This window comes from Hyperoodon ampullatus (genome assembly GCF_949752795.1).
Source record: "Hyperoodon ampullatus genome assembly, chromosome: 7".
NCBI classification, from domain to species: domain Eukaryota; kingdom Metazoa; phylum Chordata; class Mammalia; order Artiodactyla; family Ziphiidae; genus Hyperoodon; species Hyperoodon ampullatus.
The window spans coordinates 60,801,564-60,814,623 of record NC_136920.1 but is presented as its reverse complement, the minus strand read 5'-3'; the positions used below and the strand labels follow the sequence as shown (position 1 = coordinate 60,814,623).

General features: G+C 41.6%; 1 protein-coding gene across 2 annotated transcripts in view; it reads left to right on the top strand.

Annotated features, from left to right (window-relative positions):
- The window catches only part of RNF121 (ring finger protein 121), a gene marked incomplete at its 5' end in the record, with an annotated part of 83,390 nt that overhangs the window by 53,250 nt on the left and 17,080 nt on the right, over positions 1–13,060 (top strand). For both annotated transcript variants that reach the window (XM_079709495.1, XM_079709494.1), the window contains one exon: positions 9,370–9,524. In XM_079709495.1, coding sequence (XP_079565621.1) covers positions 9,370–9,524 — 155 coding nt within the window. The remainder of the gene's footprint in view (positions 1–9,369; positions 9,525–13,060) is intronic.

Genomic DNA, 13,060 nt, shown 5'->3' with positions numbered 1-13,060 from the left:
TCTTAGTTCCCCAACCAGGGATTGAACCCAGGCCACGGCAGTGAAAGCGCTGAGTCCTAACCACTGGACCACCAGGGAACTCCCAAAAATAATTTTTAAAAATTAAAACAAAAGTGGTCTATGCATAGACTAACGATGAGAATATTCATTAACCAGAGATTCTGATTAATTTTTTTTCTCTACTAGAAGTTCAAAAATAAAGGCAAGAAAGAAAGCAGTTCCCAAGACAGGGATTTACCTTACCAGATATTAAGACATACTATAAAGAATAGACAAATAGACCAATGGAAGAGAGTGAAGATCTCAAAGATAAATCCTTGTATAATGGGAACTCAATATACACTAAAGATGTAATCACCAATCAGTGAAGAAAATAATCATTGTTAAGTAGATTGTGTTGAGAAAACTGGCTCGCCATATGGAGAAAAATTAAAACTAAATTCCTATATAACACTGCATACAAAAAGGAACTAAAGAGAGATTAAAGATCTAATAATGAAAGGCAAAATTATGAAGTTAATGAAAAATGTACAGGCTAATAAGATAAAGATTTGATAAATTTGATTATATTAAGATTAAGGATTTTTGTTGGATAAAGGATACTATAGGCAAAGTTAGCTGATAACAGAATGAGAGATTAATAATGATTAAAACTGACAATAGACTAGTATCTAGACTATATGAAGTAACTCCTACAAATCAACAAAGGGAAGACAGCAGCTCCAATAGAAAAATGGGCAAAGAATATGAAGGGGCAGTTTACAGGAGAGGAAATCCAAAAGTCCATCAAGCCTGAGAAGAGATGCTCAATGTCATTAGTAGTTAGAGAAATGAACATTAAAACAGCAATGAATTAGCAATTTATTCGATTGGCTAGAAACTAGAAAGCCAGATATTTCCAAGTATTGGCATGAATCAGAGGCTGTAGGAACCCCCATGCATTCTTTGTGGCTGTGAAGCCTGTTGCAGGCATTGTGGAGAGCAGCATGGCACTATTCAATCAGATGGAATATATACATGTCTTGTGACATATCTTAACAGGATATATGAGAGGGTCTTCATTTAAATGTTAAGTCTGGCAGTTAATTGAAGAGTTGTGGGCCATCTAGATATCTATCTCTGAGTAAATAGGCAAAATGTGGTGGATGCATATCATGACACTGTGTACCCATAACAACTTGTGGACCTTAAAAGCATAGTACGGAGTGGAAAAAGTAACAAACTGAAAGATACACAACACAGTGCCAATTAATAAATCAAAAAAATATATATTAAGCACATTAGAATGTCTGTGGAGTGAGGAATGGGAATAAAAAAGAACCAAAACAAAACAACTCCCACAAGAATGTTGTGTAAAGGAGAGGCACTGGGTTTGTTGTTGAGTAGTAGAAATATGAGCTGTTTGAGATTAGCTGTCAGAGCTTTCCAAAAAATGCTTCTTATGGCATGCCAAGAAATGGTGGAATTAATTGATAAGGCTCTGTTTCTCTCAAACTGAATGAGATTTTCTGTTCTTCACTAGTGCTGGTTGGTGACCCAGCCTTGCATTGGGCACCCATGACTGCTAAGTAGAAAAACACTAGCTCTGTTCTCCTAGACCAGGTTTCTCAGTAGGGAGACTATTAACATATTGGCCAAATGATTCTTTATTTTTTCGGGAGGCTATCTTGTACATTGTAGGATGTTTAGCAGTAGCAGCAGCCCTGGCCTCTACCCACCAGATGGCTGGTAACACGCCTCCCCCAACTGTAACAACCAAAAATGTCCCCAGACATTGCCAGATGTCCCCTGGGGAGAAAATTCACTCCCAGTGAGAAACACTGTCCTAGACTCTAGGACCTAGAGCAGCATGGATGTTGCCAGCCATGAGATTGATTATGAGCAAGTATGCCAACCTACTGGTTTCACTGTGAAAAGTATCAAACTTCTCTCTGTAACTTAGGAGTTCAAAGAAAAGAAACTTCACTTTAAAAGAAGAGAAACTTAGTCTAAATTAACTGCTGTTGGGAACAAGTGATCTTACAGTTTTCTGTATTTAAATTTCAGGTACTGTTCTTTTCAGCAACAATAGTAATAATACCTTAAACTGCTTAGAGTTTTGAACTTGTTGATTTAAAAAAAAATACTTTTCTCATCTGTTCTCTCTTCGGAACCTCACAACAAATAGCTTTATAAGATAGGATAAAGATTTGTCTCCATTTTTCAGATTAGTAAACCAAAGTGCAGAATCCTGAAGTGATTTATCAGGAGCACATGACCTTTAAATTTATGCTGGAGAGCCAGATGTAAAATCTGGTTCTTGGTTAAGTGCTCTTTTCCATAGAGTACTCAACCATTTTTTGAGGTTTCCAAAAGCTTCAGGAAATTGTTGTCAGTTCTGCCATGGTCATTTCTGTTTTTAACTCCCCTGATTTTTCCTTTAATAATTTTTGCCCAAGTCCTTTTCTTGGATTTCAGGTAGTTTCACAACCACCTCCCTTTGCTCTACATTGTCTTGCCTCCTCAGGGTTTCCCCCCAACTTAGTGACTGATGCTGGGAGGCAGAACCTGGGAGACAGAAGATCTGGATTGGCAGCCTAGCCCAGGCCACACTTGCTGTTTGGCTTCTCTGTAGCTCAGTTTTCATCATCTATTCAGAGAATCTAATCTTACTTGCTCCTTAGCTCCCTCAGGGATGTTAGGGGAAGGAGTAAGTTTATGCCTGGAAAAGTATCCTATTTTTAAAGATCTCCAAGTAGAAGCTTTCATCATGTCTGTCTGTTACCAAATATAGTATCTTTTCAGGCTCCTATCCCCTGAACTGCTGTTTCCTCCTGGAATGGATGAGTGGCAAAATCTCCTACCTGGAAATCTTTAAAGTTCTATAGATTTTTCTCAGACCAAGACATTAAGAGGGTTACTAGAATGTGGCTAGAGAATGCTAAGATGGTAAAGGATTGCAATCCACTTCTTATGAGAAAGAAAAACTTTTCTCCTCAGAATATAATAAAAACTCCTAAGTGTGATCAGCCTCCTCTGAGCCTTGCCTACCTCTTTAGGCTCATCTCTCACACCTCCCTCGGGTACTAGTTGTACTCTCTCAGGTATACCATGTCCCTGCATCATGATACCTTTCTCCACCTGCACCTATTGGACCATCAGGACGGAGATGGTAGGTTGCTTTCTTCAGGAAGCCTTCCTTGATTCCTCCACGTTGAGTGAAGCACCTCTACTCTACTTTCTTGGCCACCAGGGCCTACTCCATTATAGCACTTATCATTCTGGATTATAGTTACTTGTTTCTCCTCAGTAGCCTTCTCCTTCTTGAGGCGGTTTTGTATTTTATCTTTGAATTCCCCAGTCCTTAGCCTGGTGTCCAGTAAATGTTTATTAAATGACTGCTTGAGTGACTCTTTTGCCTGGAGAGGAGAAGACCTGGAAAAAAAAGACATAAAATTAGGAGAGTAAGCATAAAAAATAGGGAGTAAATTTACTCTGTGCTTCTCTGAAGGACAAGAGTTTGACCCAGAGGCAGAAGGGGGAGGCAAAGGCAGAGTTTTTTCAGGTCAGCATCAGGAAAGAACTATCTAGCACATTTGTTATCATTGGAATGCCTGCTTCATGTGGTAAGGTTGACCACTTGCCAGGGGTGTGGTAGGAGGTAATTGCCAACCAAGTTTCTGCCCTGTAGAATATTTCAGCAATATGTGGGGTCTTACCAGGTCACAGAAACTGTGGTATTATATCTGCTTGCTGGGCCTCTGGATGATCTTCAGATAATAGCCATGCCTTCCTGTAGTTTTGTCCAGGCGTAATACGCCAGTGCCTTCAGCTCTTCCTAATGTGATTTGGTTTCCAGACCCTTTGTAATCCTGGCTGCTCCGTTGTGGTCATGCTTATTCATCACTGTTCTTTCTACATTGTGGTCCTAAGACCTGATCTCAGGGCCCAAGTTTGCTTTGACAGAGCAGAGAATGGTAGAGCTGCTGCCTCCTTCATCTGGGTTTATTCTTAGTTAAACAGCGTAGTGTTGCCTTGGCTTTTTTGGTAATGGCCCTGTTGGCGTATATTCCCTGGCAATTTGTGGTCAGGTGAAACCCCTAGATCTGTTTCACATGAGCTGCTGTTAAGCCAGTCCTTCCCCAACCTATACTTGGGTAGTTGGTGAGGTTTCATTGTAAGGTTTTGGTTCTTCATTTCAGCTTATCAGGTCACAGCATGTTAGAGCTAGAAGAACTCTAGGAATGAGCTTTATTCATTTTGGATCTTGTTTCTGTTTCCCATGTTCACTGCCTTGCTTCTCTCTCCTTCCCAAGCTTTGTACTACTCACAGTGTGGTAAGCAGATCCTTTGTATTTTCATCCAAATCATTAATGAAAATATTGACCAGAGCTGTAGAGCATATCCCAGACACCTTCTTCCAATTGATCTCTGTACATTTATCAGCATTTTTTTCACGCTGATTCAAGCTGTGAGTCTCTGACTTTGTTCAGCTACCTGGGCTTGTCATTTTCATTTCACCCTCAGTATTCCTCTTCAGTCAAGCAAGGCGGGTGGCCCTGCCCCCATAACGCAGGAAGATACAGAAGTGATGAGAATGCTGGAAGTCGGAGGTGCCAAGCATCAGTGCACTAACAGGGGAGCTGGTGCCCAGAGAAGGATGTGATCTGAGAGCTCTTTTTTGACTTTTTGTGAATTACAGTTTCTGAGATGAAAGAAATCTAAAACAAAGACAGCCCATTTAAATTGGGCTAGCTCTTACTGTTAGCATCTAACATCATCATTTCAACTGTGTAGCCTTGTGGCGAGAGAAGTGGGATGTTGTTATTCTTATCTTCCAGATCAGAGAAGCTGGGATTGTTCCTCAGCAAATGTTTGCTGAATGAATCAGTGAGTGAGTTTCAGGCTAGTCTTCACTTCAGCTTCATATTTTCAGATTCAGGGAGAGAAGGATGAATGACTTTCACACACACACACACACACACACACACACACACACACACACGTGCGCGCACACGTGCACATGCACGCGCACACGCCATAATGAAGCCTCCTTCAGAACCAGAGCTCTGCCATTTCCAGTCAGTCTCCCCTTGACAGCTCCTGACCACACTGCTACATCTCTCCTCTGAACTCCCATTTCAGTGCCTGGTGCTTTGCATGGCTGCCCAATTCATGCATTTATGTCTCATCACCCCAAATTCTGGAAGAGAAGTTAGGGCCACGGCTTCCCGTTATTTTGTGCCTTTCACACAGCATCAAGTACAGGCACTTGGTTGAGCAAACTATCGAACCAAATGTGTCGCCACCAGGTGGCACCAGAGTTCCTGCTATTGTTCTGAGAATCTTGAGTAACTTTCAGTCATTTGTTGCCAAGCTAGCTATTAAAAATGCCTTCCTTGAGGAAGCTTCAATTTATTTATTAAGCAGAATGCCAATAAATACTACAGTAGACACAAGTAAATTAACCAGGCAAAATTGTAACTTACCATTTTCCCCATGGTAGACTATTGTGTTCACCCAGCCCCTCTGCCTGCTGCTTGTCAGGCACTGAGCTCTCACCCCAGCAGCTGCTTTCAAGGCCTTGAAGAGAATCTGACTTTCAAGCCTCCCTGGCACAGAGTGTCTCGATACCTGAAAATGGCTTCAAATCCTTGGTTTGGGTTTTTGGATCATTTATTTTTCCTGGAAAGGACAAATTAAACATTATAAAGAAATTGCTATAACCCCACCACCTTTAATATGTTGATTATTTTGGTTATCTCATTGCAATCTTTGCTCCCTTATATATGTGGCTTTATTAATTTTTGATCATGTGAAGCCATAATAAGAGCTCTCATTTACTTAATGCTTACTATGCAACTATGCTTGTTGTTTTATATACATTGCTGCTATTGAAATATAAGAACTATTATATTGAATCCTTACATTATATTTATTATATTACTTATATTGAATGCTTGCCTTGTTGGGTACTGTTCTAAAAGTTTTCCATGTATTAACTCCCATGACCTATACAGCCTGATGAGAGTAGGTACTGTTTACCTCATTTACAGTTCAGAAAACAGGCTGTCAGAGTTAAGTGACTTGCCGAAGGTAACAGGGTAAATAGCCATATTGGGATTCATATCTAGAACTGTTTAATTCTAAAATCACTGTTCATTTCACTATATTATTGCATTCTGCTTTGTTCATTTGCTCTTTAATGATTTCTATTTGTACTTCTTTAGAAAGGGTGTAAGGATTCATAGAATCGTTAAAATATGGGTTTGATCTATGTTATTCTCCTGCTGCTAGACTGTTAGCTCCTTGAGGACAGGGACTAGAGGTCATGTTTATTTATTTCTGCATTCCTCTTCTCATGAAATGCAAAGTAAGTACTTATATGAATGAGTGAAGGCTGCCTTCACTCTCCCAGGGAGTCTGAGATACAAGGCTGCCTAACAGAACCTTAGCGTGCTAGAGCTTGAAGGAGTCTGAAAATCAAGTCAAACCCTTCCTTTAAGGAGGAAGGCCCTCTTTAGGGTGACCTACTGAGTTGGAGGCAGAACAGAACTAGAATCCAGGTTTGCTGGGCTTCTACTGGGCCATCTGGTTTCAAAGAGCCTAATCCTGTCCCTAAATCTCCTTCTTTCCTTCCCTTTCCTACCCACCCCCCTCCTCTCTTATCTTTCATGATGTGTAAGTTGAGTAGCTTTACACCCTTAAAGTTTCAAGCCTGAACGTTACAAAATGAGGCAAGATTTCCCATTCATTTTACACCGATGCCCAGACTTACTCCTAATTATGTCTTTGTTCAACCCAGAATAGAATCCAGGTCCTCTGCCTCTCACCACACCCAAAATACGCAGAGCTGCAGCTCACATAGGGAAAATTATCTTGACTGGATTCCCCCCCAAGAACATGCTATTGGTGATTGATGGGGAGTGGGAAAGAGGCTTATTAGGGCAGGCTGGTGGTTTTTATGTAACAGCCAAGTTTTTGGAAAACCTCAAAGGAGATAGGAATTCCTGTTCTTTCTCAGAGCGGACACATGTGACCAGGCCATGTGATTTAATTCTTCTCTAGTTTCTGGGCCTACTGTTTTGTAAACACTCCCATGAGCCTGTTAAACAAACAATGTGAAGGCTAAAGACCCTGTAGCCCTTCTTTCCATACCCACCTTCATCTACCCCGCTTTTAGTGTCATGATTCTGGTTGCCTTATCCCCTAGTTTAAATAATCTGCAGTTGTTTGTTGTGATGTCTTTTCCTGGTCTCCAAGTATCTCCTAGAATGTCACCTGGAACATTATTTGGGTAGCCGTTTGTTCGTACATCCTGGTGCTTTTCACACTTTTTTTTGTAAGGCCGGAATATTTTAGAATGTTTCATTCAGAGTCAACTGCAGGTTCCTGTACAGTGGAATTGGTACTGAGGCTACATTGTTCGCTGACCAGTGGGCACACAGTGCTGGAAGCTCTAAAGCAAAGTGGCCGCTCACCATTCTCTTCCACTGTCTTTTTTTTTTAATATGTAAAATAACATTAAAAAACTAACGCTTTTTCTTGCCACAGAGCAGTCTATGAGAAAGTAGTAGCTACAGACAGCTTAACACTAAAAAGGTGCTTTAAGCTGCACTATCCAGTGTTGTAACCACCAGTCCCATGTGGCAGCTGAACAATGTGACTGGTCTCTTTTGAGATATACTGTAAATATAAAATAAACATCAGATTTTAAAGCCGTAGTACAAAAAAAATGTAAAATATTTCATAGATAGTTTTATATTGACTACATGTTGAAACGGTAATATTTTAGATATATTGGGTTAAATAAAATATATTATTAAAATTAAGATCATCTGTTTCTTTTTACTTTTTTTTTTTTTAGCATAGCTACTAGAAAACTTATTATTTTTTTTATATGGCTTTACCAGTTTATATTCCCACCAACAGTGTAGTAGGGTTCCTTTTCTCCACACCCTCTCCATCATTTATTTCTTTTTTAACTTTATTTATTTTTATACAGCAGGTTCTTAGTAGTTATCTATTTTATACATATTAGTGTATATATGTCAATCTCCCAATTCATCCCACCACGACCTCCCGCCTCCTCCCTGCTTTCCCCCCTAGAAAACTTAAACTTACATATGAGACTCACATTATATTTGGACTGGGCAGCGCTAGTCTAGAAATCCCCAAGAGTAAATAGTTTCTCAAAAGTTTTCTCTTCTGTGGAACTTTAGGAAACTAGCTAATATTTTCCTCTCTATAGCCACCCCCCCCCTTTTTAAAAAAAAATCCTTTCATTTCATTTAATGATACCAAGAAGAAAGCCTCTATTAAGTGCTAATTATCTGTTTTTACACCTGCTACTCACCTGAGAAGAGTGACATCTAGTAAAAATTGGGTGGTTGTGGGAGGGAGTTAGGAGACATTGGGGAGCAGAAGACTCGTGATTGGTCCAAACTTCTGACTTAGAATTGTTTAATACATTTGGAACTCTGTAGCTAACAAGTCTGAGGTAAAGACATGAAGGAGGGAAAGTAAAATAGATACTCTTTAAAACAAATGTGCTTCCCTCTTAGGGTTCTAGTCTTGCTTTCCCCTCATTTATCTAAATTCACTGAGGATCTGTCATGGGCCAGTTTCCTAGCACAGAGGAATCAGATGAGTGTGGCCTTGTCACTGCTCTCAAGGAGGTTACAGTAAGCTAGAGAACGAATTCGAATCCAGTCTCATACTCTAGGTAAGCACTGTAAAGATGGTAGAAAAGAAAATGCGTTTGGAGCAATAGGAAGTCATGATTTATTCTGCCTAGAAGGGAGACTGAAGGCTTTGTGTGTCTTGGATGTGATACTCACAGGCCGAAAGGCAGGTGGGAAGGATGTTTTGCCCTGAGGGGAACAACCTGACTACAGGCATGGGGAATGGTAGAAGGTGGTCCTTAAAATAGTAGTTTGGGGCTCCATTGTGGGGGATTTGACTGCCTGTCTAAGGATGTTGGGTCTAAGGATGTTGAATCTTATCCTGTAGACTGGGGACCCTTAGAGGGTTCTAAGCAGGGGATGACATACTTCAAGACTGTGTGCTCCTGGGAAGGATAGATCGGAGGGGAGACACCAAATGCAAGGAGACTTAACAAAGAGGTCATAGTCAGCCAGGTAAGAGGTAGCAAGGGCTCAAATGTAAAGGAAAGAATATGTACAATAAACAGTCGGGTGGGGGGTAAAAGGTTGGTGTCAAGCACAGTCCCAGATTTCTAACTTGGGTCACTAGGAGGTGCCTTTATCCAAAATTGGAAATGTAGGAGAGGATCAGGCTAAAATGGAACACACAAGATGCGCTCTGGATTTGCAGATAGAGCTGCAGAGGGAGCTGGCTAGAGCTGAAGTGCTTGTGTTTGTGTTTCAGATGGTGACCCTCTTTCAGATGTGGGTTGTTCCCCTCTATTTCACAGTGAAGCTGCATTGGTGGAGGTTTCTAGTGATCTGGATCTTGTTCTCTGCCGTCACAGCCTTTGTCACCTTCCGAGCCACCCGAAAACCACTAGTACAGACAACCCCAAGGTGAGAATTTAGGTAGTGGGTAGTGGGAAGGAGCCAGGCTTCCTGAACTAACGGGTTGGGATGCATGGGAGGCAGGTGGGTTAGACTGAAAAAATCGCAGTTTTTGTCTGCCAAGATTACTTGGCACAAAGCCCCACCAAAACGAGCTGATTGGGAGACCTCCTGCCCTATTCACAGAATAAAAACCTCCAAGTCTTTCCCTATAGCTTACCTTACAGTTTACATCAAGGTCTGTTTATATTAAAAGCTAACAAAATAGCTAAGCAAATCCTGGTCATTGTGGTCTCATTATAACTGTCATTTTCTTCTGTAACCTCTTCTCTGATCTCTAAATTAGATTTTCTGTCACATTTGAGTGTGTGTCTCCCCCATTAAACTAACTATGAGATCAGGAACCACATCCATTTTGTTTGTCACTGTATATCCAGGCCCTACCACGGGGTCTGGCACATAGTAGCCTATTCTCTGAATTTTTGTTGAATGAATGAATCTCAGCAAATTCACAATTTTCCAGCAAAGAATACTTCCTTCTTTGGTCACAAAGCAGCCCCTGCCTGTATACATTTTTTCTTTTTTAATTAATTAATTAATTTATTTATTTATTTTTGGCTACATTGTGTCTTCGCTGCTGCGTGCGGGCTTTCTCTAGTTGCGGCGAGTGGGGGCTACTCTTCGTTGCGGTGCGCGGACTTCTCATTGCGGTGACTTCTCTTGTTGCGGAGTACGGGCTCTAGGCACGCAGGCTTCAGTAGTTGTGGCTCATGGGCTCTAGAGTGCAAGCTCAGTAGTTGTGGCGCACGGGCTTAGTTGCTCAGCGGCATGTGGGATCTTCCCAGACCAGGGCTGAAACGCATGTCCCCTACATTGGCAGGCAGATGCTTAACCACTGCGCCACCAGGGAAGTCCCCTGTATAATTCTTTGTATTTCTAAATGCATTTCTCGGGGCTTCCCTGGTGGCGCAGTGGTTGAGAGTCCGCCTGCTGATGCAGAGGACACGGGTTCGTGCCCTGGTCCGGGAGGATCCCACATGCCGCGGAGCGGCTAGGCCCGCGAGCCATGGCTGCTGAGCCTGCGCGTCTAGAGCCTGTGCTCCGCAGCAGGAGAGGCCACAACAGTGAGAGGCCCACGTACCGCAAAAAAAAAAATGCATTTTTCATTTGATCCTCCCAACCAGCTTGTGAGATCATTTAATATCTATACTTGACAGAAAAAAAAAAGAGCTTTTCTCATTTATTCATTCATTCATTCAACAAGCACCTGCTATGTGTCAGGCCCTGTGCTGAGCACTGGGGATACAGAGCTGGAAAAGACATGGTCCCTGTCCTCAAGGAGTACTTGGTTTAATGGAGGAAATGGACAAGAAAGCAGCTGTTTTAGTGCAGTTGGTAAGTACTGTGAGACACGTGTGTACAGGTTCAGGAGAGCCTAAGAGAAGAACCGGCCAGCCTCAAGACTTGTGACTATCTGATCCAAAGTTTTCCAAGTTGCAACTTGCTCTTTTTCCCATGCCTCCTATGTTCCACTTTACTACAAGCCTTTCTTTGGCCTTCTGAGTTTCATTCTACAAAGTAAAATTTATCTGCAAGGTGAAGTCAGTGATCCAGAAGCCCTTCTCTGGCTGTGGTAGTTTACATTAAAAGCCAGTATAGAATATACAGACTCTGGAGCCAGATGGATATGGATTGGAAACCCCAGCCCTGCCAGTTGTTAATTATATGACCCCTATGACTGCACGTTTCTCAGCCTTGAATTCTTTATCCCTAAAAATGTGATAATAATTGCTACCTCTGATAATACTTGCTACCTCATATAGGGTAATATGAAGAAAAAGTGTAATAAAGCATGTTAAGAGTCATTGAGTAACATTTTCAACATCTAGCTAAAATGACTGAAAATGTGTCTATAACATGGGAGGTTTTTGATAACAGTAACAACTAGCATTCGATAGTGCTTTACAATTTCAAAGTACTTTCATAAACACCCACATTTATTCATGCAGCATTTATTGAGCATATATTATATACACCAGGAAATTATGTATACTATGTACAATCCAGTGAGAAAGGTAGCAGGGGGTTCCTGTTTTAGAAATAAGTAAACTTGTTTCAGGTTGATATGACTTATCTGGGGTTACCCAGCTACTAAACCTCACTTAATCCAGGTTCCACCTAAAATGCCACATCCTTTCCACTGTGTCTCAGTCCCATCTGATCAGTACAAACCCTGGATAATGGAGCTGTCTGTGGTCTTTGAGGGCAGACACTGCAAGGTGTTTGGGTCCCTCCGCCAGCCTGAGAAGCCATCGCCCCTTGTTTAGCCACAGCAGGGAGGCCCAGGCAGGGACCTTGAGCATTCTCCCTGAGGCCCAGCAGGGTTGGCAGTAACCTACTCAGCTCTCAGGAGCCAGGCAGATTGCTGAGTTACTCCTTAGCTCTCCTCACAGGTAGAACAGTGGCTCCTGATATTGGGGACCTACCTCCATAGCATTTAAAAGGCTCTGGTACATTCTGGGAACCATCTTTCCTCTCTGATCCTAGGTGCAGTCAATCAACCAGATTCCACGCTGCTTTTCACTGGATCCTAGGGAGCATGGCTCCTCCTTCAGGAGCATCGCACAGCCCCATTCTACCGCACCCCACCCCCATCACGCGCACACATCCAATTTAAGGGTATTCGTTGAGTGCCTCCTTCCTTATCCCTTCTCCTCCAGGGGAAAAAAAAAATTCAGAAGCAAACTCATTAGATATAATTCATTTTGTTATTAGCCTATGCGTAGGAGTGAAGCAGTTTTCACATTAACCATGCCCAGTTACAAAGCCTGTAGCTAATTCTACCTCTTATTCATCCTCCCTTGAATCCTCTTTGCTGATAAGAATACCTGTTTCCTTCTGAGCATAGCTGTAGTTACTAATTTTCACTTCCTCATCCAACTAACCTGAATTTGAGATGACATACTTGTCTGAGGTCAGCTGTGTACTTTCTTTGTTTGAGGTTGAAACTTCTCTTTTCTTCACTTGGTCTGAGACCAGGAAAATACAAAGAACTATTATTTATTTTACTTTTTAAATTTATTTACATTTTTTAAAGTATTTAAATTTTAATCAGGTTCTTTTGTTTCAGTCCTTTGTAAGAAGCAGCTCTTGCTTATTTCCTCTCTAGGCACTGTTTCTTCACATAGTTTTTGAGATTAGAAACTAGAGACTTCAGTTCGTTCAGCAAATGAAGTTAGCCTTTTTAGAACTGGTCTGATAAAATATACATGGGGGCAAGTGGGGTTAATAGGTGGCAAAATCACATCAGAGCTCTGTTTCATATCTCTAGATGAAAATAAGAGTAACAAACTGTTCCGCAGGGGACGACAGTTCACTAGCCCTGGTGAGATGTCCCTTCAGATGATGGGGCAATGTTCACTCAGCACAGTGGGTGGTAACCACTTGTGAGGACTGCTGGATTCCCCTAAACCAATGGTCTCAAAATGCACTGCCTAGAACAGTAGTCCCACGAGGGCGAATAAGTTTGGGAAATGGGGTCTTCA